Source organism: Asterias amurensis, chromosome 14 (genome assembly GCF_032118995.1).
Source record: "Asterias amurensis chromosome 14, ASM3211899v1".
Taxonomy (NCBI): Eukaryota; Metazoa; Echinodermata; class Asteroidea; order Forcipulatida; family Asteriidae; genus Asterias; species Asterias amurensis.
In genome coordinates, this window is record NC_092661.1 from 8,502,309 (window position 1) to 8,527,787 (window position 25,479).

The 25,479-nt window shown below is 36.8% G+C and overlaps 2 protein-coding genes across 3 annotated transcripts; one reads left to right on the forward strand and one right to left on the reverse strand.

Moving 5' to 3' along the window:
* Nucleotides 1-407: 407 nt before the first annotated feature.
* On the reverse strand, nt 408-6,071 carry LOC139946964 (uracil phosphoribosyltransferase homolog). Its single transcript, XM_071944759.1, has 6 exons — nt 5,818-6,071; nt 4,686-4,728; nt 3,963-4,095; nt 2,403-2,564; nt 1,273-1,371; nt 408-527 (listed from the first exon to the last, which is right to left on the reverse strand). The coding sequence occupies exons 1-6, from the start codon at nt 5,943-5,945 to the stop codon at nt 421-423; spliced, it is 672 nt and encodes a 223-aa protein (XP_071800860.1). The 5' UTR covers nt 5,946-6,071; the 3' UTR covers nt 408-420.
* A 150-nt stretch (nt 6,072-6,221) lies between these two features.
* LOC139947325 (iron-sulfur clusters transporter ABCB7, mitochondrial-like) lies at nt 6,222-24,667 on the forward strand. Of its 2 annotated transcripts, none has more exons than XM_071945222.1 (14): nt 6,222-6,365; nt 7,717-7,806; nt 8,556-8,765; nt 9,219-9,348; nt 10,460-10,646; nt 13,550-13,631; nt 14,476-14,652; nt 15,446-15,620; nt 16,706-16,863; nt 17,541-17,704; nt 18,683-18,812; nt 20,237-20,408; nt 20,851-20,954; nt 22,123-24,667. In XM_071945222.1, exons 1-14 carry the CDS (start codon nt 6,222-6,224, stop codon nt 22,390-22,392), a joined length of 2,193 nt encoding a protein of 730 aa, XP_071801323.1. In that variant the 3' UTR covers nt 22,393-24,667. The 2 variants fall into 2 exon arrangements, with proteins under 2 accessions (XP_071801323.1, XP_071801324.1); XM_071945223.1 differs by having other exon boundaries at nt 6,231-6,365; nt 8,559-8,765.
* Nucleotides 24,668-25,479: the final 812 nt, after the last annotated feature.

Here is a 25,479-nt window from a genome sequence, read left to right on the forward strand (position 1 = left end):
GACCCTGCAGATAAGTCGCTGATTGCTGCAATAAAAATAAGCCTGACATAAAAGTGCACAAAATCCATTGCAAATTGTTAACCATTTTTTGTCTTGTTCACCAGAACATGACCACAGAGTTGTAACAAAATACTCGCTGGTTAGTTGCATATGTGTGTAGTGCATAACTGAAAAGTACAATAGTACATCTGTTGACACTATTCACGTGATAAATAAATCATGGATGCGCCATTTTTGGAGTCAAATTCTCCAGATGGTATTGGATGTTGAAACAGCAGGACTCCATACTCTACCGGAATGCAGAAGAGTTTCTTAAACAGTTATTGCCATTCATATCAGTAAGCTTTACACATTACCCTAAAAAGACATGGCTTAAACTCCTCATAAAATAATACCAGTATTTATAGTGACTTTCTTGCTTCAATCTGTTCCGAAATATTTCTGGCCAAAGTGGTTTGGGGTGACCGGATGAACCTCCGATGTAAGAATGGTTATCGCTGAATATTTGTTGATCACAGAACGGATACCTGAAACAGAAAAACCAACGCGAAAGAAAAAAGCATCAGCATTGGTAACCTAACCTTATTGGCCAAACCAAATTCACCGTAGCCCAATTTGTGTAAAGCCTGTAAGCACAAAAAACTTGCTAAGCACAGTAAGTATTGCTTAACAGAAACAGGTTACCAGCAAAAATCACATTACGTTTACATTGTTGTGGCTGGTGCCCCACTCCATGTTTGCACAAATTGGTGTGCTTTCAGATGCATTATAAAAGGCTTTACCAGCTGGAGTCTTTTAATATTTTGAGTGAGAAATTACCTTTCTCAAAAACTACGTTTCTTCAGAGCGGAGCCATTTCTCACAATGTTTTATACTATCAACAGCTCTCCATTGCTCGTTACCAAGTAAGTTTTTATGCTTGCAATTATGTTGCAATTACCAACATTGTCCAGTGCCTTTAACACTTTTAATTAATAGTGTCATAAAGTTTATGTGCTGTGATGTTTGTTTCTCATCAAAACTAAATTGCAAACATGCACATGTATAATGTTTGAGTCAATATATTGTCTGTTCACTCTTGTCTGTTAACTGTTTGATTTATACTCTACTCTGTTAGCCAAAGCCAAATTTTATTAGGAGCCAGTTTGTGCCTTGTTGACTTCAGTAGGTTGTATTTGGATTTCCAAACAAATGTTGACAAACGGTGCAAGAAATACTAAGAACACATGAATGAGTTTGTCTTGAGTCGTACTTGAAAGATAAGAAACTTACCGTTTGGCGTGCAGAAGATTGTGAGGAGTACAATCATATTATCCTTGACACCGTGTTCTTCTAGAACTCTTACTGCTTGAATCACTGTGTTTCCTGAATCTAAAAGCAAAAAGCACAAACGGCTTGTTAAAAGCCCTTCCCCTACCTACTTCTAAATTGTACTAAAAATAAGATTCCCTAACAATAAAAATGGGCGTGACACGCGATTTTGCACCTGTGCTTAGAAGACAGTTTCTTCATTCCTATTGGTCGAGAGCAACGGCCGAGACAGTTGTGCCACATCACGCGATACGCATAACATTCCCTTATAAGGAGTTGTTTACCCGAGGGCCTTGACTGGGCCTTACCATTTCATAGCTGGAGGGGTGTTGTGTTGAGAAAAATCATTGAAAAATTATAATGTGCGTATTTATTTTACTTTTTGACCATAAGTGTTGATGTGTTTTGACCGAAAAGGTATTTATGAATGGGAATCAAAGTGTGTTGAATCGGTTTTCAACTAGTGGTTTAAACCCGCCGAGGCCTGGTTCCTGATAATTTACCTTGACTTCGACTCGGTAAATTTATCAAGAACGAGGACTCGTTGGGATTAAACCACTAGTTGAAATCCTCTTCACCACACATTGATTCCCTTAGTTATGTCATTAATACATTGGTAAATTTGTCATCAGTTCCATGACAAGACAGTGGTTTGTTTTCTTTTCTTTATATGCACATTCAACTTTCCATTCATTAGTAACTTTTGCAATACCCCCCCCCCTAAAAAAAAGAAGCAAGACAAGAAAAATCACACACACACTGTAAGTTACTTAAAAAAGGTACGCCAGTAGAACAGTTAATGTCTTGAGGTTCCGACCCCAGCAGAGTCTTTCGAAGGATAACAACAAATATTTATAAAAATCGCAATCACAATATTGCTTTCTTCTTTTCCTGAGCACATTCATCGTCAATGGGAGACTTTGGGACGCTAGGTGGAAGCAGACTTACCAGGTAAATGTCCATTGTTACGTAAATCTGAGCATGTGCACGTTACCAAGAACAATGGATTTTACCTGGTTAGTCTGCTTCCAACTAGCATCCTAAAAGTCCCCCATTGAATCTTGAAGAATAACTGAAGACTGAAGACTTACTGAGAATAGGATACATAAGAAGGACTCTCCTCTTGTGGATGTCTGGAGGAAACTTAGCATAGAACACCTTGGCTTCACTGGTGTCGTCATCGCTTCGGATTAAGATTTTCCCGATGCGGATTGAACGACAACAGTCTCGCAGACCATGCTCCATAGCCTCACCTTCACACATCATAGATGCCAGAGAAAAAGAAGGGGGTTGTGAATTTAATTCATGAAACTTAGAACCAAAAACACTCTGCACCAAAGTTTTAATTTAAAGGCACTGGACACCTTTAGTAAATGTCAAAGTTCAGTATTCTCAATTGGTGTATCCCAACATATATGCATAAAATAACAAACCTGTGAAAATTTTGACTCAATTGGTCATCAAAGTTGCAAGAGAATAAGGAAAGAAAAAACACCCTTGTTGCACAAAATGCGTTTGCTTTAAAGATGCCTAATAAAAGGTTTCAGGCCTGAAGTCTTTTAATTATTTGAGTGAGAACTTAGTACCTCTTTCTCAAAAAAATATGTTACTTCAGAGGGAGCCGTTTCTCACAATGTGTTTTACTATCAACATCTCGCCATTGCTTGTGACCAAGTAAGTTTTCATCCTAACAACTACATGTATTTGGAGTAACTACCAAAGGCGGGAAGAAATAGTTAGCTTATATAAAAGGATCTGGGATCTGGACTTCATTTTCCTGGCACTGCTTACTAGTGCTTAGCTTACCCCAGAATCTTGAAGCAAACAGTGCCATGAAAATGGGCCCAGAAGAGGGATGGGAGGGGGAACCTGAAGGAAGATATAAATCAACTGCATTATTTATTTGACCTTGTACTTCGTATTACGTACTATGCTGGTTTTTAAAACTAAAACTTTAGACTTTAACTGCATGTCAAAGGATGCCACTATTTTTTTTTAGACGCCATGTAGTTTATAGGGCAGAATTTCTGCAACTCAACAGTAGACATTTTGTTGGCAGGTTTCATAAATGATGAAGTTTTTTCTGTCTTATTGGTTTTGGGTGTTTTTCTTAAAATAAAAAACTTTTTAAACTCCAAAAATATTCAAACAAGATATGTTTTACAAAACGGGCTGGACGTTTGAAATCATACTGAAATTGATTTTAAATTCATTCGAAAGTTCAAGTTTTTCTCAAGATGAGAAGGAACAGAGAAAGGAAAGAGGGGTCGACGGGGAGTAGTTTAAACTCTAAAAATATTCAAACAAGATATGTTTTACAAAACGGGCTGAACGTTTGAAATCATACTGAAATTGATTTTAAATTCATTCAAAAGTTCAAGTTTTTCTCAAGTTGAGAAGGAATAGAGAAAGGAAAGAGGGGTCGAGGGGGAGTAGTTGGGGAAGCTAGGGGATAAAGCTTCGATCAAACTTCCTGCGAGTACAATACAAATTTTGGCATCACAAAATTCGCAACGAATAGTTCACATCAGTTGATTTGTGCTCAACTTCTGTGAAACATTCGCTGCAAAAAAAACAACAGCCATGTGATGGCAACATTCGCTTCGCATTCACAGTGTGTATGAACCAGGCTTGAGGCAGAAATGACCTACCACTTCTCATTATACTGACACCACAGTTACCATGCTCAAACTGCACCCCGTTGTACTGGCATCCAGTCGGTGTTGTAACCACTGTCTCCTTGTAGGGAAGTTGGTTTAGGCCTTCTTCAACAATGAGCCGGATCTGAGAAGTACAAAAAAAGACAACAAGAAAACCAAGAGAGAATGAACACTTTGATGCAAGAGGAGAAAAGACCAATCCATTAAGCTCCGCTCCATTGCATATTAACCAACCACAACCCATTGCGCCACCAAAAGTCAGACAAAATTAAGTCTGACATGCATTCGCGTACGCTTGGCGCGCGCAGCTGAGTTGCATTGGAAAGGCTCACATGTTTTTGCTCACACATGCGCCGTTGGGGAGCCTAATGGATCGGTCAATTGACACATCAGAGCAATGTTTGGATGTAAAACTTCAAACAATAGGTGTTTGATTTTCTCAAGCCAAATTCTGATTTTTCACAATGTTACAAGGGTGCTTAGAAATACATCGGTACATTGTTAACAAATGTTAGCCCCTGCCTAAAGTGATTTTACTAGACAAGAAAAATTTCCACACAGACGTTGTAAAAAATGACTACAATAGTACAAGTGTCATTACCTACAATCAACCACATAAATGAAATCACATTTTTTTACAAGGGGACAATTTTAAGTGAAGTCTTTTAAATGACAGAACCGATTGGGACTCTGGGAATAAAGAATATCACTTACTAATCTGTCAGCGTAGAATACAAAATCGCCTCTGGAAGTTGCCCTGAAAATATGTTATAAAATAAAAACATTAATAAGGGCCAAATAATTAATTTAATAAATCAATCATTTCATCATATAATTATCTTTTCTTCAACAACAGTAATTTAACAAATATTTTAGTACTAGAGTGGTGATGAACAAAACCTCCACAAAAGACTGCTGCTTTAACTCGCTGGCCAATAGACCGATCCACTAAGCTCCGCCCCATTGCGTATTGACCAATCACAAGGCAACGAAGGTCCGACAAATATGGTCCGACATGCGTGCGCGTATCTTGGCACGCGCGTCAGAGTTGTGCAGAAAGGCATTGGAGAACCCCACGTGTTCTTGCTCACACGTGCGTCGTGGGCGGAGCCTTCTCGATCGGTCTATTGATGAACAGGAAATAAAGAATTTTAAAAATACATTAAACGTTACATTAGTATTAGTAAACAATCATTATAGGGACCCACTTATTTTACTCAACTGGCTGAGTGACTGAGACATTTAAAGTTAGACTAGTACATTGTTTAATAAATGTCAATGATTAAAATAATACGGAAAGACCCCAATCTATCAAGTCGGCAGGAGGGAGGTTACGTTATTGCAACTAGTTTATAGGCCATAGCATAATTGGAGGATGTATTTTCCTTCCTCCATCAATGATACATCCTGCAGGCCAATCTAGCCCAGGTTGGACTCCTCCGTTGACGTCCTACCAGGGCTACCTCCAATCATGTTCTACCACTACTACCAGTTCTACTCGAGAGGACCCCTCAAACACGTCAAAGAACATGAGTCTTGTTTGAGTTGAGGTTTGTTCCACTATTGTTTAAACCTCATCATCTGCATAATTCCAGTACTGCCTGGGTGCGTTCGATGCCCCTACTGACTGACTGAACAGAGTAGGCCTTTTGCAGTCTACAATATCAATAATAGTAAAACATGTACATGGTTTGTAACATTTTTGATAATTAATATAACAACTTAGCATTTAAAATTCTTAAAATACAACACAATCAACAGGCCCTACTTTACTTTATATTATAAATTTTAGTTTTTACATAAATTTTAGTTAACTTACTTTTTTAGTCAACTTTTATTAACTTACTTATTTCTAATAGTTGTCTGTAGTTCCCTTATTTGGTCATTAGCCTTTAGTAATCGTAACTGAGGACCAAAGTCATCCATTTCTATGCTATTTGTTCCAAACTCTTTCTTTTTCTCAACTTCACCCATTAAAATAACGTGCTAGAACTCTCCCTATTCAAATGCGTTGGAGGCCATGTGCCCTGCAACACCTCAAAATGGGCATCCCTACGTCAAAATATAAAACCAAATTTACAAAACCTAATTGCTCCCAAAAAGCCTTTATTTTACTCAGAATGAAGATCGTGATAATAATAAATAACAGTATGATTAACAAGGATTAACTAGAACTCCAATTTAAAAGAAAATCTTAATGTTTGCAAATCAAAAATCACTCCGCCATTTTCCCAGCATGCAGCATTCAAGATGGCAGCGCTCATGTCAGTCTCGCGAATGAAAACATCGTTACTAAAAACATCATTTATACAACACATAAGAGCTTCTAGAATACCAGACAGTCTCGCCGATTGTATGTGCAGAAGAAATATCAACCATTCAGTGAAATATCAGGTACAAATATTGTGATATGAGGCCATTAACAACGCAAACTGTCCGGCGTATGGGATGGGTCTATTGACATGTTGATTTGTGTACAGTTCTGCGCGTTTCACAAAATCACTGCGCACTGCGCATTGTTCAGAACAGTGTTCGGGGACAAAAATTACTTTACTTTGCGCAGTTGAAAAAGTTTTTTGTGTGGGTGTGTGCCTTTTTAATTTTATAGAAACTTTATAATTTATTACTATTCATACATAACCATGGAATAAGGAAATGAAAAACTGTCCCTACCCTTGCACCACTTGACTTTTGTCCTCAATTTTACTATTTATTTACCAAACCAAACAAAGAAAAAGGAATCATTGAAAGATATAAGAATAAGATGGAGCAAAAAAAAATACTTGATTTGATTATATGGCGCTCTACTAAACGAATGAACTTACTTGAACTTACTTGAATCCACCCACGCCTTCACACAACTGGGGAGGAGACGGTGGTTCAGGTTACTGGGGCAGACAGCTTAGATAAGCTTATGTAGAGCCCCCTGACTTTCTTTAGGAATTTATCCACATGCAAAGTGGTGCTGGCAGGACACAGCTAGGAAAATTGTCTATATATTTCCTGCACCACTAATATCTTTAATAACATCCGTTACTAACTATAGTGTCTAATTTACTCAATCAAATTTTAGATGTATTTTTATTATTCCTTTGTTTGTTAAAAATGAATGAAAAGGTGGTGGCAGGATACAAAAATCTTTTCCGATAGAACAACACAGAACAGTTTTGTATAGATGTTAAATTTGCATCGGGGATCAAGAATATTAATTTTGTTTTTTTACCCATATGTGTTTAGCACTGTATACTCTCTGAGTAGAAATAGAATTGTAAGGGTCGTGGGTTCAAATCCCACCCGAGTAATATGCATGTGAAATTTTTTTCACAGGACTTGGGGAAAATACAGTACACAGTATACAGTACTTGCAGTACTTGCATGTACATACATCGTTGTATGGGTAAAAACCAAAATTAATACAAAATAGTTTGTTAATGTTAGCAGATGTTCTTTTTGTTTGTGCACAATTCTGATCATTCAGTTCAGTTATCACTATGCACTAATGTCACTCGGGCGTACGATTTTGTACATGTACTTTTTTATTAAATTTGTGTCGCCCTTCATTAACTTGTGCTTGATAGTTGCTGCCAACTGTTGTAGACTTTATAATTAAATTACTGTTTAGTCTCTTTCATACACAACAGCAGTCTGTTTATTACGTGTACATTACAATTTAACTAATCTGCAGATTTAAAGTGTTATTTCACTACAAATTTATATGGTTTTGTTTCTTTTTCATGATAACCAGAACAGAAAGCCGTTTTTACTAAGCCGAATAAAATCAACAAGTACCAGCGTATGTTGGAAAAGCAAACAAAGTGCAATCCAACAAAAACCGGTGAGAATAGAAAAAGTAATACTAACAACATTTACTATAAAGAAATTTGTGCTGCCGGCCTGTCTCAAGTTTAAGGCAGTGTATTGGCAGGGCCAATAATCCCACCCTATACATAATGCATTTGCAGGGCACAAATAACACATTGGACTGCAAGTGATATTAGTGGTTTTAGGCCTTCAGTGATTTTGTAGCCCTGGTCAATAAAATCACAAATGAGCCTTGATTCTTGATTCTTAGCATTGAGTCCTTGATTGGCATTTAGTAGTTGCAACACACCACGATACCTTCAATCGAACAGTTGAAGGTTACAGTTGTGACCCAAAGTGTAGTATTTGGAAGTCAGCTTTGATTTTGTTCAAAACGCAGTGAATGTTCAAGTAGTATTTTATACAATGCGTTCTCTTTGCGTCGTGATCGTAATCGTTTTCGTTATCGCTGCAGTGTGACTCGGCCTTTACTATTAGGGTTAGATTAAGATAAAACCAATGCCTTGTTGCTCACCCCGAGTATCTTGACTTGTCTCAGTCGTGCCAGTCTTGGTTGCCCTTGACTCAATTTCCCTTACGATTGTTCCAAGAGCCATTCTGGTTACTGGGACCAGTCGATTGGATAACAAAGTTGCAGTGTCAGACTTGACTCGACACTTACTCTCTAGTACCACTCAAGAGCTGTTTTGTGCAAATACTGCAAATTACATGTACTTTAAGTAAATGGTTCTATTTTTTATTTTTGTGCTTCATTTTCCACAGCAGCTTATAAGCCCTGCTGCTACTTCGGTCGCAGTGCGCAAAGACAAACTCCACGCCCTCGGCACCGGGGTACCAGCTAAAACTGGTGTCCCAGACCAGGTAACAGGATGGGAGATTATCCGAGAGATGCTGACATATATATGGCCCAAGGATGAGAGGGGGATCAAGATAAGAGTGCTGACTGCTCTCAGTCTACTGATTGGGGCAAAGGTAAGGTATCAAAGATCAAAGTTGAATTTGTTAACCAAAACCCAAGCTTGAAAGCTCACTGGTTTTTCCCATTTATTTTCTATGTCTTCTAAGTCCTCTCTGCTCTGAGCTGACTGGGTCTCTCTACATTTGTAGGTCTTTTTTGTAAGTCCTTTCTGATCTGAGCCTCCGCACATAATTTCAGGCCTGTATGCTTCATTTTTTGAAAGGACAAGGGCACTAAAGGCATTTACTCTTTGGTAAAGGGCACCCTATGAGGCAATTGTAAATTTCTACTGGAGCATTTCAAGGGCACTGACCAGGAGCAACGGAGGCAACTCGCCTTCATTGCCTCTGTGAAGTAAAACCACTGTTTAGGCTTGTGAAATCACATTAAAAAAATAGACGATAATGTTGGCTTTCTTTCACTGTATGTGTCAGTTTAACCTTGTCTTGACCTGTTGTTTTTTGCAGATAGCCAATGTTTATGTGCCATTTTTGTTTAAATATGCTGTGGACCATTTGAATGAGCACCAAACAGCTGCTGATGCCATGGCAACGGGAGGACAGGCTGCCACAGTCATCACTGCTCTGCTCATTGGCTGTAAGTTCTCACTGCTTTTTGTTTGTGTTCCAAATACGCTCAAAGACAATCATAATAACAGAAATTGGGACAGCCCCGAAATCGGCCTCAAAACTTAATGAAAGTCAATAATGAAAGTGTCATTTTAAGGGGTTTTTCCTTTTTGGAAGTTGGAGGTAATCATTTGACCTTGGCTCAGTTGGTTTACACTGTCAGCCAGAACCTGCTGACCCCCACCTGTACACAATTTCACAGAGTGTCTACTAATTCACAAAAAGTGACGATGACTAGAGCAAGCTAGTCGAAGCGTTGAGACCAATTCAGAACTGACTCCGCGGCAGTACAGTTATTACGATCCTATAAGCTAAAGTAGTAGTCCAGTCTAATTTGTATACCATCCGCCCTGGTAATAGTTATAAAAGCAGGACAGTTCTTTTCAGAACTGAGAAGTCTCCCGAATCTCCGATTATCTACTCCACGGCAGTAGAATAAAGCAAGACAGTTCCCTATAAGAACAACTCTACCTGGCAAGTAGATACACACATGGTGTTACCGCAAACCAAATATATATTGATACCCCAGCATGCAATGCCTCAAATCCTATATCACAAAAAGTAGTTAAGCATCAATAAGTATTATGTTTAACGGAACAAAGGTACCGAGCCAAACTACGATGCCACTTGTACAATTTCGTGATTATTATCCAGCTTATTATTGCTAAGCAAAAATTTCTGCTTAAGCAGCTCTATGATATTGGACCCTTTGTCCTGCAGTGAAGACCTTGTTCTCAAACTGTTTTGGTCCTAAGTAAAATGTAAACAATGAGCTTTCACTTGTATATTTGGTTTGCGGTAACACCATGTGTGTATCTTCTTGCCAGGTAGAGTTTGTTCTTAGAAAACTGTCTTGCTTTGTTCTACTGCCGCGGAGTAGATAATCGGAGGTTCGGGAGACTTCACAGTTCTGAAAAGAACTGTCCTGCTTTTTAACTTGTTCACCTGTCCTATCACGTCATTCCACTTGCAACTACTCAAAATGTAACTCTCAAATGCTTATTGAACAGTGGATTTCACCAACTGATATTTTCAAATAAACCTTATCTTTCTTTCTCTTTGATTCTTCCATCAAATAGACGGAGCAGCAAGGGCTGGATCGTCTCTCTTCAACGAGATGAGAAATGCCATCTTTGCTAAGGTAGCCCAGAACTCCATCAGACGTGTTGCTAAGAACGTCTTCAACCATCTTCACTCACTGGATATGAACTTTCATCTTGCACGTCAGACAGGAGCTCTGTCTAAGGCAATTGACAGGGGAAGCAGGTACACACACAGGCATTTTAAAGCGCCCCACATAAGATCAGAGCCATTCACAGAAGCTGACATATGGCGTGTGGTGGCCTAGCTGTTAAGAGCATCGGAGTCGAGCTCTGGTGTTTCTGATCAGCAGAGTGTGGGTTCGAGTCCCAGTCTTGACACCTTCGTCCTTAAGCAAGACACTTTTAAAACCATTGCTTCGTCCTTCGGATGGGACATAAAGCCATTGGTCCTGTGTGTTGTGTAACGCACGTAAAATAACCCAGTGCATTGTAAAGAGAGGGGGTTTGTCCCGGTGTTCCTGGTTTGATTGGCAGCATATTGCTCCACAGCCCCTTGTAAAACATTACATGGTGCTATGTAAAAGGAGTAGGTCTCATAATTCAAGTGTGGTGCTTTTTGCTGCATTACAATTTATAAACGTTCATTAATTACTGCTTTGCCAGTAAGCATAACAAACTGTACACCGGTGGAAAGAGCACCTAAACTATTTTTAATGTGATATATATTTCGTCTTGTTTCCCATCTTATATCACAAGTAGTAGGAGTGCAGGTAATACACTAACTTTGTGTCCATTTACAGGTTTTTTTTCCACATAGGTTCAGCACTTACAGCTTTTGTGTGTTCTATGGAAATCACATACTTGGCAGATATGGGTTAATTGTATTTTTAGGATGTGCAAGATGGCTTTCAGAGTGATTTCTTTTCCTGTTTTTTTCTGTTTTTGATTCCAACCTCATGCCTTTTATTCTTTAATGTGGTCTGGATTTTCAGTTCCGACCTGATGTGTGTGATTCATCCCCCCTCCCGTCCCTTTGGAGTATTCTCTCCGACACATCTAGAACTGATGTATATTATTTATCATGATAGTCAGACTTTCGGGTCACAGTGTTTCACTTTTGTTAATTCTGGCCAGCTTGAAATAGGTTGTCTTTATTACTTCTTCCCTGCTGTTCCCTTCTCCACCCCATTTCCTGTACTTACCCAATCTACCCTCGTCTCTTACCTATTTTGTGGGTACCCCTTTTGTATTATAATGTTGTATTTTGGTAATTCCTTTATCTTTGTATTTAGCGCTTTGAGGCCATTATGGCAACTTGGTGATTTATAAATATCTTTTAAATTTTTAATATTATTATTATTATTATTATTATTATTATTATTATTATTATTATTATTATTATTATTATTATTATTATTATTATTATTATTATTATTATTATTATTATTATTATTATTATTATTATTATTATTATTATTATTATTATTATTATTATTATTATTATTATTATTATTATTATTATTATTATTATTATTATTATTATTATTATTATTATTATTATTATTATTATTATTATTATTATTATTATTATTATTATTATTATTATTATTATTATTATTATTATTATTATTATTATTATTATTATTATTATTATTATTATTATTATTATTATTATTATTATTATTATTATTATTATTATTATTATTATTATTATTATTATTATTATTATTATTATTATTATTATTATTATTATTATTATTATTATTATTATTATTATTATTATTATTATTATTATTATTATTATTATTATTATTATTATTATTATTATTATTATTATTATTATTATTATTATTATTATTATTATTATTATTATTATTATTATTATTATTATTATTATTATTATTATTATTATTATTATTATTATTATTATTATTATTATTATTATTATTATTATTATTATTATTATTATTATTATTATTATTATTATTATTATTATTATTATTATTATTATTATTATTATTATTATTATTATTATTATTATTATTATTATTATTATTATTATTATTATTATTATTATTATTATTATTATTATTATTATTATTATTATTATTATTATTATTATTATTATTATTATTATTATTATTATTATTATTATTATTATTATTATTATTATTATTATTATTATTATTATTATTATTATTATTATTATTATTATTATTATTATTATTATTATTATTATTATTATTATTATTATTATTATTATTATTATTATTATTATTATTATTATTATTATTATTATTATTATTATTATTATTATTATTATTATTATTATTATTATTATTATTATTATTATTATTATTATTATTATTATTATTATTATTATTATTATTATTATTATTATTATTATTATTATTATTATTATTATTATTATTATTATTATTATTATTATTATTATTATTATTATTATTATTATTATTATTATTATTATTATTATTATTATTATTATTATTATTATTATTATTATTATTATTATTATTATTATTATTATTATTATTATTATTATTATTATTATTATTATTATTATTATTATTATTATTATTATTATTATTATGATGATGATGATGATGATGATTATGATTATGATTATGATTATGATTATGATTATGATTATGATTATGATTATGATTATGATTATGATTATGATTATGATTATGATTATGATTATGATTATGATTATGATTATGATTATGATTATGATTATGATTATGATGATGATGATGATTATGATGATGATGATGATGATGATGATGATGATGATGATGATGATGATGATGATGATGATGATGCATATGTTCCTTGTTGAATCCAAACCTTATGTTAGTCATCTTCATTCAGGACCAGTTCTTTAGTCATGTTAGTTGCTATTTAAGCTGTAGGCCTAGTATAGGGGTACATGTAGTTCTGTGAAACATAATTTCCTGTTGCTAAACTTTGTTTTTGCAAGTAGGCCTATTGTTCCTGTACTTAATTTTTTAAAGGCAAGTAGTAATACAGAGAAAACTTCTTACCTTGTTTTATTGATGTATTTTTATAGTTTTTGTTTTCATGGTTTATTTTTCCTGCCAGGGGAATCAATTTTGTTCTGATGGCTTTGGTCTTCAACATTGTGCCAACTATTTTTGAGGTCGGATTGGTCACTGGAATAATGGTAAGACAACTGTTTATTTAAATCACATGAAGTACTTTTAAACATGTGTACACGCTCCGATTTGTTGCATTTCTTTTTTTAAACAGTGTGTTTTAAATGGGTGCGTTCGATTAGTTCCCTGGATCGACCACGGTCTGCCCCCAGTACGTTTGACTAAGCTTTGAAAACATTCCAGGGGGCTCACCCAGGTCAGCCCCTAGGTCCCTGCTTTTGGAGTGGGTCACTTGGGGCCGACCCGAGGTGCATGACATCACCACGAAAGGGTGAGTGGTCGTACGATTAGCTCTTGTCAGGGGGTCGACACAGGGAACTTAACCGAACGCACCCTGCGTATTTATAAATATTTAATTAAAGGCAGTGGACACTATTGGTAATTGTCAAAGACCAGTCTTCTCACTTGGTGTATCTCAACATATGCACAAAATAATAAACCTGTGAAAAAGTTGCGAGATAATAATTAAAGAAAAAAAACACCTTGTCACACAAAGTTGTGTGCTTTCAGACGCTTGATTTCGAGACCTCAAATTCTAAATCTGAGGTCTCTAAATCAAATTCGCGGAAAATTACTCGAAAACTACGTCACTTCAGAGGGGGTCGTTTTTCACAATGTTTTATACTATCAACCTCTCACCACATCTCGTTACCAATTAATGTTTTATGCTAATAATTATTTTGAGTACTTACCAGTAGTGTCCACTGCCTTTAAAGAACAACCACAAGACTGCTGGACTTGTCTGTTCATTAGATAACTGGCTTGACAGTAAAACAACCTGCCTCTGTCCTGCAGTCCAGTGTAAAAGCTGACCCTATGTAGTTAATCAATATTGTTCTCTGTTGATTGCAGTACTTTAGTCTAGGGGCACCCTTTGCTGGTATAACACTAGCCTGCATAGCGGCCTATGCAACATTCACACTCAGCATCACGGCATGGAGGACAAAGTTCAGAGTTCAAATGAACCAGGCAGATAATGAGGCTGGTAACCAGGCGATTGATTCACTCATCAATTATGAAACAGTAAAGGTAGGTGACTGGTACCCAGTTAATAAGATTCAAACCATCAATACTCTAGTCAATCATTTGGTTGAAATTTGGTCACATAACCATGTTTACTTTGTATTAAAGAGTCAGTATACATTTGGTAGTTAATACTCTGAAAAATAATGGCAACAACAATTTTACTTGATAAGAAGTACAGCTGCTTTGGATAGTATAATTCATTTTGAGAAACTTTTCACTCCAATGAAGTTCCATATGGAAGTTTTTTATCCCAAAATTATTTAATCTGACAAGCGTTGCTGGCAGTAACGTTTTTCAATTGCTGATTATTCTTCATGCGTGGAGTTCACATGCTCCAGAACTTAAGCAAAATTTCAAAAACGCAACCATCTTTTGAAATAAAGTTTTCATACGTTCGTTTCATGGTACATGTATACACTACAAATGTATAGGATTGAAACGCACGGTGGGTTCCGAAAACAAGGATGTTCAATCCCTTTATTCAACTGATAAAGGCATAGCTGTTTGAGACCAGTTAGCTAACGTGCAATCGGCTTTCAGAGCCATGCTTGTTTGCACCCAAGGTTACGTTCATGACGTTAGTTTTGCATACTGGTGCTCAATGTTAAATCTATTAGAACTTGTTCTATTTTTTTTTCAGTACTTCAATAATGAGAAATATGACATGCGCTTTGCGCTCAGAGCCATGCTTGTTAGCACCCAAGCTTACATTGGTGCGTTTTTACATTGTAACACAATCAAAACTTACTGGTACTCAATGTTACATCTATTGGTACTTGTTCTATTTTTTTTTCAGTACTTCAATAATGAGAAATATGAAGTTGACAACTATGACCGGGTTCTTGCACAGTACGAGGTAGCTTCGCTGAAAACAACCACTAGTCTGGCACTGCTCAACTGGGGCCAGAATGCTATCTTCAGTGCTTCACTTGCTGCTATCATGGTCATGGCTAGCAAAGGAATCATGACAGGTGAAGAACCAGACTTGCATTACTTGTATCTTGTGGCATGTCATGGCCTAGTGGTTAGGAGCACTGGATTCCAGCTCTGGTGCTTCTGATCAGCAGAGTGTGGGTTGAGTCCCGGCCGTAAAACTTGTGTCCTAAAGCAAGACACTTGACCATGATTGCTTCGTAAAGTTGGGGAGGTAGTGCTTTCCGCTCTACCAGCCAGGCTTTTGATTAATGACACCCAAGCCTACATCCTAATGTAAAGGGGGTAACACTGTTTCAGCCCCAGGATTAGGTGGCAACGTCCCCTTGAAAATAATTGAGTTGTAGCCCACACTTTGAAGGCTTTGTGTCTGTTGACTTTGCTTGAGTTCGGTACTGAGTCGCACCAGCACACAATCTCAATATGAGGGTGGTCTGTCCAAACACTTGAGTCTTGAGCAGGGATGAGAAATTTCAGACTTTTATCAGAAAAATATTGCTGTTATCTACTTATCTAAGCATTGGGTATACTGTTCCCAGAATCTCCTTGAAATCTATAGCTTCAGGAGTTTGTCTTGCACCCCTGAATAAAAATATTAGAAAAATTAGGGAGAAAGCAAACATAAGGGCTACAATTCTGGCCATATCTCGTTGGGCCCTGAGCAACATTGTTCAACATTTATTGGGAGGGGAGGGGCGGTTATTGTTGTGGGCCCAAGCATTTTGGCCGTGATTGAAGATAGCGCAGTTTGTAGAGCGCCGACATGTTGATCTGGAAGTTGTAGGTTAAAATCTTGAATGGGAGGGGAGGGGATGTTTATTGTCTTGGGCCCAAACATTTTGGCCGTGATTGTGGATATTCAGTATGTAGAGCATCAACATTTTAATTAGGATGCTGTAGGTTCAAATCTCGCTCTGATAATTTTTGTTTGCTCAACTTAAAATTTATTATAAACTTTCCTTGGTTCTGGTGGTTAATTACTTTATGAATTTATCAAGATGTATAAAACACAACTTTGATGACATTTTTTGTTTTATTTTTTTTTTTTTTTTTATTGTTTTTTAGTTTTAATTATTTTTTTTTTTTGTTCTTTTTTTGTAGCTTTTTTTTTTTTTTTTTGCAGGCACGTTAACCGTTGGAGATCTTGTCATGGTGAACGGTCTACTGTTTCAGCTGTCTCTACCTCTGAACTTCTTGGGCTCCGTCTACCGAGAGATAAGACAATCTCTGATTGATATGGGCACCATGTTCAGTCTACTCAAAGTGGAATCCAAAGTCAAGGTGATAACTATAACCACTTACCATATAAAGAATGGGTTATTTTAAAATCATTTTGTCGTCATCAGACCTAGAACTACAGGGAGGCCACGGGGGCTATTGCCATCGTTTCCATGCCCCTCCATGCCTTGGTGCCCTATGAAATGTTCCAGTGCATTTGTTCTTTCCCTCATACATGTCATAGACTAAATACCATTCATAACTAAAATCAATTCATGTTTAGCAAGGTGACTGCAGGAAATTGAATCTCCAAAAGGAAAACTTAAGGGCATCTTTTGAGATTTTGCCACCATACTTTTATTGACTTCTAATCTATTGGGGCACCTCAGACAAAATAATTTAGCGTGATGTTTACAACCAATTTTGTAACACTTAGGCTTTAGGTAGGATTTTAACTTTGAATGGTGGAAGTACGTTATAGTAAGGTTTGCAGTAACACCATGTAATGATAATCTTTAAATGAGTTTGTGTGGTTCTATAAAAAAACGTTGGTTTCAACTCAAAATTTTGATCAGTATGCTCTATATCTACTGTACAAAGCTGCCTGAAAACAGGCTTTAGGATATAAAATGCGCATTTTTTTTTTTTTTTTTTTTTTTTGGGGGGGGGGGCGGGTAGAGGTCATTTACCAAAGTATTACTTTACCTTTAAATGAAATGATCCCTGTTTGATACCTGCAGAGGAAAGTGAATGCACCAGCTCTGGATATAACACCCCAGAATGCCAGTATTACATTTGAGGATGTCAGCTTTGGGTATCTTGAAGGTCAAGACATCTTCAATAACTTATCCTTCACTGTCCCAGCAGGCAAGAAGGTCGCCATTGTCGGGGGAAGCGGATCAGGGTAAGTAAACATACATAAAAATTAAAAAAACTTTCCTAATTTAACCATTTTTAGTCTCCTGTCGATGACTAGAGCAAGCTGTAGTTGAAACTTGAGACCAATTAAGAACTCACTCAGAAGTAGTGAAGTTAATAACGATTGACTAAAGCTAAATTAGTAGTCCTGGCCGATTTTCTATCCTTTCGCCAAGGTTGTAGTTCAAAGGCAGGACAGTCCTTTTCAGAAAGAACTATCCTGAATTCTGAAAATTTACTCCTCGGCAGTAGACTATAAAGCAAGACAGTTCTCTATCAAAATCTACCTGACAAGTACATTGTAGATACACACATGATGTTATTGCAAATATATGTAAGCAGTTTTATTAAACAACCTATTTACGTTTTGGGTGGTTGAACATAGATTAATTCACCGAGCGGGACGTGAACCTGTGAGATCCAGATTATTGTGTTTTTTCTCTACAAACTCGGCTATCTAGCCCTATATTGGTGGTTCAAGGTTCAAGGTTCAAGGTCTCCCTATTGTGTCAATATCTTTGTTCGGGGAGCCAGTCAGAAGCCATCCAACCTGTAACTGCTGTGTAGCCAGGGATCACACCCAAATTACGATATAACCTGGAAAGCAGTAGCCAGGGGATCACCTTAAGGGGATGAAGCTTTTTATTTCATGAATCAAATATTAAACCACAAGGTAAACTGACTGGGTAAATTTGAAATTATTTTGGGGTTGAACAAAGACAATTGAGTCTCTGGGATTGAACCAACGACTTCCAGCTTAACGTGCCTGCGCTCTACCAACTGATCTATCTAGCCCTTATGGTGGAGGTCTCCCCATTTTGTCAATATCTTTGTTTGGGGTTCCAGTCGGAAGCCATACAACCTGTAACTACGATACAGCCAGGGATCACAACTCTATTAATCTTTCAAGCATAATTTTTTTTCCAATAGTGACTTTACATTTTGTGGTTCTTTTTAATTTTAGGAAATCCACAATCATGAGGATGCTGTACAGATTTTATGATCCTGACTCTGGGCGTATTTTAGTAAATGGCACTGATATCCGGGATGTTGACCTGGACAGCTTAAGAAGGTCAATCGGTGTCGTTCCTCAGGTAAGAAACAAGTCTTGGTTGAAATTAATACTTTATCCTGATGCAAATTTAACATCTATTCAATCGTTGCAGTATCCATTGCTAAAACATAGGATTCATACTGCCTCTAGCCACTGGGCAATTTCGGTGGACTAGTTGGTAAGACACTGCTCTAGACTTGCAGAGGTTGTGGGTTCAAATCCCACCCACGTAATATGCCTGTGACATTTTCACAGAACTCTGGGAAATACTGCATACAAAGTGCCTAACACAAATCGGTGTATGGTATAAATCAAAATGAATACTTTATTCCCAACGCAAATGTAACATCTATTAAAGGCAGTGGACCTATTGGTAATTACTCAAAATAATTATTAGCACAAAACCTTACTTGAAAGAAAGAAGTAATTTTCCACGAATTTGATTTCAAGACCTCAGATTTAGAACTTGAGGTCTCGAAATCAAGCATCTGAAAGCACACAAGTCCGTGTGACAAGGGTGTTTTTTCTTTCATTATTATCTCGCAACTTTGACGACCAATTGAACTCAAATTTTCACAGGTTAGTTATTTTATGCATATGTTTAGATACATGTGCAGCAAGTGGGAAGACTGGTCTTTGACAATTACCAATAGTGTCTAGTGTCTTTAAGTCTTTGTTTCTCACAACCTTTTTGATTGACCTCACTTCACCATCAGATATTCCCATTAATAAAACTGGGTTCTCTCAAAGGGAAAGTGTATCTTTGGTTTTTGGGAACTGTTTGATTGTTTTAATCTTCTCTGTTTGGGGATCAGGGTTGTAGCTAGACCAATTTTCGTGGTGGACGGTGAATCACATTTTGTTGGAAGTGTACTGAGGGCAAGGGGATCAAACAAATTATTCATGTTTAATTATGGGGCCACTATTGCTGAAGTGGGGCCAGGATCCCAAACTGTTTGTGTAATTGGGCCATGCAATAAGTTGAATGGCCTTTGGATTGTGTTCTTTCTCACTCCTTATCATTAGCTGTATCTCAGACCAATGCACAGTGGACAATATTTGAAATCTGTGCTGGGCAGCATAATGTATTTTTCTCAGAGTGCTGGGCAAAAATTGTGAGTCCTGGGCAGGCCCGCCCAGCACAGCCCACCGTGGCTACAACACTGATGGAGATATATACAATGAAACTACTGTAGCTTGCGGGAAATCTGTGCTTATGTCAAGAGCATTTCACGGGTTAGCAGGGAATTTTGGCTTGTGCACGTGCGTACTCTATGTTACTCGGCATTCTAGGCTTACAAGGCTAGGGAAGAAATTCGGCGGAGAGTTGTGATCATAAGCTCAGAATTCGGTAGTAAGCAGCACCATGAAATTGGGCCCAGTCCTCATCACACATTGGTGTAGGTTTATAACAAAACAAAAAATTGAAAACATATATTTTGAATTATTATTTTGTTTACAAAGGACTGTGTTCTCTTCCACAACACCATCTTCTACAATATCAATTATGGGGACTTCAATGCGACTGCAGAGGAGGTATTAAATGCAGCCAAAATGGCCGACATCGATGGCAGTGTGCGTAAGATGCCAAAAGGTTATGACACTGAAGTTGGCGAGAGGGGCCTAAAATTATCAGGTAAAAACTTTCCTTCCAAAGAATCTTGACGGTTTTAAATCATTGGTTATAAAGAGTTGTTTAAAGGCGAAGTATGCCTTTGGTTTCAAAAAACGTTTGATAGGTTTAATTCTATATAATTGTAGATGTCGGCAATAAAATTAACCTGTGAAAATATCATTTCAATAGGTGGTCAGTTATTGAGATATCGTCAAAAATACAGATTGTGTCCACGCTGGAAGAATAATCCCTAACAAGAATACACAATCTGAGAAACGTTGTACAGCCAAAGTCAAATTTGGGGGAATGAAAACTGATGTGTTTTTTCATAACCACATTACTTTCAGATGAAATGTTTCGTAAAATGCTTTATACCATCAAACGCTGTTGTAGGCTTCTGACCAATAGTTATTATTGTCATTATGGCAATTCTTTCTTTCAAATTTATCTCTTTTATTTAAAGGCGGCGAGAAACAGCGTGTTGCCATAGCAAGAACCATCTTGAAGAATCCACCCATCATTCTGTATGATGAGGCTACATCATCACTGGACTCCATCACAGAGCAGGTATGCCATTCAGCCCCCCCTCTCCAAAGTTCAATGTGTTATTGTCTGTTCCTTCTTTATGCAATACAGGTACAGTCTAGACCCTGTCGGTTTTAAACGGCGGTTGAGTTCCTTTTTTTTCTTTCTTTTCATTGTCAGGATTTTCTTATTGGCGCCTTTAGTATTTATAATGAATATGTGCGCACTATACAAACACGCCAACTAGTACAATTTTTCTGTAGGGGTTTCCGTTAGAAGTAGGTGTGTACAGGTTTTGGTAAAACGAATTCGGTTTTGGCCATCGCAAAGAAAATCCCATTCCCGAAAAAAAAACGGCTGCAAATGAAGACTATGCTAGCAGTACTTGCAGTACAACCATTGTTTTCAATGGTGTACAATCTCGCCGTGCAACTGTTTTCGTTCCCAGTGTATAATCTATATGGCGCGCGCTACCCATGTTGGCGAGGTTGGCTGTGCATGTGGAGTACAATAAGAGAAACCATTAATTTATCAATGTAAGCATACCAGAGTTATAAAATAGTATTTACAATTCCCTGTTTAAAATATTATGGACTTAAAACGACTGAAGTAAACTCGTTTGAGGGTTTCCGAATACAGTTTTGTGATCCCAGAGTTTGGCATGTCTGCCTATAAATGTACATTATTACTATTAAAGCCAGTGGACACTTTTGGTAAACAGTATTGTCCAAAGGCCCACACTTTGTGTATCACAACTGATATAAAAAATAACAAACCTGTGAAAATTTAGGCTCAATCGGTTATCGGAGTCGGGAGAAAATAAAGGGGAAAACCCACCCTTGTTTCCGCACGTTTCGTCGTGTCATGACATGTGTTTAAAATAAATCCGTAATACTCGACAACGAAAATTGATAATTGTTTTAATGTTTCTCGAAAAGTAAAGCATTTCATGGAATAGTATTTGAAGAGAAGTCTTTCGTCTTGCCCTTCTGTAAACCCTGTAAGTTATATGTAAGTCTGTGAATTTTATTTTGTTTTCTGTGCCGAAAGTGTCTAATGGCGTTAAATGGTTGTTTATGACCTCGTCGTCACTCTTTTATTTCCTTATATGTAGGGTAGAATCAAAATTACTCTTTCACAATCTTATGATATATAGTACATGTACCTTTAATAATATCAGTAACCTCTGAATGTTTATTGATAATTTCAGAACATTCTCAACTCGATGAAAAGTGTAACCCGAGGCCGGACTTCAATATTTATTGCACACCGCCTGTCCACCATCGTCGACGCAGACGAGATTCTGGTCATCGACAATGGCCGCGTCGTCGAGCGAGGTAGCCATTATGTGTTGCTTAGCAACCCGGACAGTATGTACTCGATGCTGTGGAACAACCAGAACAAAGTAGCGCTGGAGGGAGATTTAAATGAGGGGGCGGGGCTTCAGAATAGTGAGGAGGAGGAGGAGTTGTTACCGTGACGATCATCCTTTTACCTTTACAAATAGTCCCAAACTTTATATCATTAAATAATTTTACTCTTTATCAATTTTTATTATCATGTTCTGCCAAGTGTCGACAAGAATATCTCTAACAGAAAGGATCTGCTTATTCTGGAGCCATCAGGGTCTCAAAGGTTTTATGTTTAATAGGATGATTTGTACTGTTTGGGTTAAAACAAAATTGGTGCTGGACATTCTAAGGCAAAATTTCATAGAGCTGCTTAAGCACAAAAAGTTGCTCAGCACCAAATAGTCGTGCTTACCAGAATAAGGTTACCAGCCAAACCTGCTCCTACATTAGCTTCAAGAAAATTATTAAGCAATATTTCCCGCTTAAGCAGCTCTATAAAATTGGGCCAAGTGTTTAAACAAAACCCAAATTTCTGTGTCTGTAAAACTTCATAGCTGATCCTAAAACTACGACAATCCCTCGTGCTTGAACACAGCGCACATGTTGCGCGATGGTTTGTTTTGATTCTGAACACTCTGCGTCACATGACCACTGCTGCTCGGAGTCGCCAACTGTTACTATTGAGATTACTTTATCATGTGATTTCTGCTTTTAAACTAAATTTTCACATATTTTTTATTGGGATGAAATAATTGCTAAAAGCTAAAAAGATTTAAAAAAAGATTTGATTTTAAAGCACATAATTCCAGCTTCAGTGAAACAAGTGTTTTTTCCTTCATGCCTGTAAATTTGCTATGTACAACATTAATTTATAACAGAAGCCGTTATTAAGTGATAAGGCTGCGTTGGTGTTGGTTTGTAAGAACGTGTTTGTCATGGTATAAATGGTAGTCTAGTATTTATTTATTTCCCAGGTTTAATCATAAGCCTTGATGCAATCTCTGGCTCTATGGCTGAATAGCTTCTGACTGGTACCCTTGAACACAGATACTGAAGAAAAAATAGGGAGACCGAAAAAAATTATAGCTAGATAGCTCAGTTGGTAGAGTGACAGCATGTTAACGTGGAGGGCAGGTTAAAATCAAGATCGTGTAAACATTTCTTTGTTTAACCCAAAATATTTATGTAAATAGCAAAAAGGGTTAGAAAATAAGGCAAACTATTGGTTTTATATAAATATTGGAAATTTTATGAAAGCACAGAATATAAGAGCCCCCCCCCTCAACTAACAAAAGACCCAAATTGAACACTAAAATTAGGAATTCGCAAGTGGTTTGATGCATTAAAGACAGTGGACACTATTGGTAGTTACTCAAAATAATGATTTGCATTAAACCTCACTTGGTAAAGAGTAATGGGGAGAGGTTGGCAATAATAAAACATTATGAGAAACGGCTCCCTCTGAAGTGGAGTAGTTTTCGAGATAGAAGTAATTTTCCAAGAATTTGATTTCGAGACCTCAAGTTTAGACATTGAGGTCTCGAAATCAACTATATAAACGCACACAACTTCGTGTGACTAGGGTGTTTTCTTCTTTCATTATTATCTCGCAACTTTGATGACCGATTGAGCTCAAATTTTCACTGGTTTGTTATTTTATGCATATGTTGAGATACACCAACTGTGTAGGCCAGTCTTTGACAATTACCAATAGTGTCCACTGCCTTTAAAGGCACTAAGCACTGTTGGTAATTACTCAAAATTATGGTTAGCATAAAAACTAACTTGGTCACGAACAGTGGAGAGCTGTTGATTGTATAAACTATTGATGTTTCTCATATGAGAACAACTCCCTCTGAAGTAACGTAGTCTTTGAGAACGAAGTAATTCCTCACTAAAATAATCAAAGACTTCAGGCCTGAAGCCTTTTATTAGGCATCTTAAGGCACTCATAAGTGCAACAAGGGGTGTTTTTTTTATTGCATTGTTGCAACTTCAATGACCAAATGAGCCCCAAATTTGATAGTTTATGCATGTTGAGATACACCAGTGACACGAGAATACTGGTCTTTGACAATCAAATGTGTCCAGTGCCTTTAATTAGTCGCTCGCCCCTTTTATTATAACAATCTATGGTTTTCCCAATGCAGTTCGGCTATGAAGTTTCTTTTAAACTAATTTATTCTTCAAACTAAAAAGTGTGCAGAGGGAGCTACATAATGGTTTAAAATTTGTTCTGGTATGCAGAAAGCCGTACGACTTGTTTTTACGCCCTGTGTTTTGGGGGGTTTACCTGCCGAGGCGTAGCTTGGAACTTATATTAGAACAATTGTTCTGTGATCAAATTATACTTGAAAATCTGGACTCTATATAAAATAAACATGTGTTATTTTTATATTTGAACATACAGCGAAAATTACGGTGTGTCTTATGATTTATAACCCCTACCCAAACCTACCTAAACACGTCATCCTGTCAGTCTGAGCAGCATGTCTATTAAAATTATAGGAATTTTCCGTTTTGTGTGCACAATCCGCATATATTCCGCCATCCCGATCGCTCTCCTTTCTCAGCAGGAGGAGTGCAAAAACTCCGATGTGACAGGAGATGATGTGCCCCCCCCCCATGGGCGCCAACCGGGGGGGGGGGGGTACGACAGGGGGACATGCCCCCTCCCCGGGCCCCCCATCATTTGGAGGGTGGGGGCACAATATCAATGTCCCCCATCTTGTTGACCACCTTTATCATGAAGCCCAAGTATTGCACTGTGTAAGACCAAACCCTGTGTCCCGCCATGGGCATTAATTCTGGGGGGGGGGGGGGCAAAGGATGACACAACTTTTTGAAGGGTTGGGTACAATGTATCAAATGTCCCCCCTCAAAATTGGTCCAAGATTGCACCACAGAGCATCTGAAATGCGAAATTTTCCCGGGCCCTTGAGCGGGCCCAGACCCACGTCATAAATCCATTCCTGAAGGTGCTGTTAACCCAAAATGTTCTACTGCTGCGCATTTTTTAAGGCTTTATGTTCTTTTGGCCAAAGATTGCACCACAGAGGATCTAAAATTGGAAGAAGAAAAAAAACCCGGCCCCTTATGAGCGGGCCCGGACCCACGCCGTAAAGGCTTCACATTCGCATGCTAGCTTTTGGACAGATTTTCTCCCTAAAATTTAAAGTCTTATAAAGACTTTTTGTTATGTTTCATTCATTATG

Coding starts and splice junctions, on each gene's coding strand:
- LOC139947325 (XM_071945222.1), top strand. CDS start 6,222: ATGGCAGCGCTCATGTCAGTCTCGCGAATGAAAACATCGTTACTAAAA. Junction 20,409..20,850: donor GAGGGGCCTAAAATTATCAG/GTAAAAACTTTC, acceptor TTTTATTTAAAG/GCGGCGAGAAACAGCGTGTT. Junction 20,955..22,122: donor TGGACTCCATCACAGAGCAG/GTATGCCATTCA, acceptor TGATAATTTCAG/AACATTCTCAACTCGATGAA.
- LOC139946964 (XM_071944759.1), bottom strand. CDS start 5,945: ATGGGTGAAGTTGAGAAAAAGAAAGAGTTTGGAACAAATAGCATAGAA. Junction 4,096..4,685: donor TATTCTACGCTGACAGATTA/GTAAGTGATATT, acceptor TGTACTTCTCAG/ATCCGGCTCATTGTTGAAGA. Junction 1,372..2,402: donor TCTTATGTATCCTATTCTCA/GTAAGTCTTCAG, acceptor TTTTGCTTTTAG/ATTCAGGAAACACAGTGATT.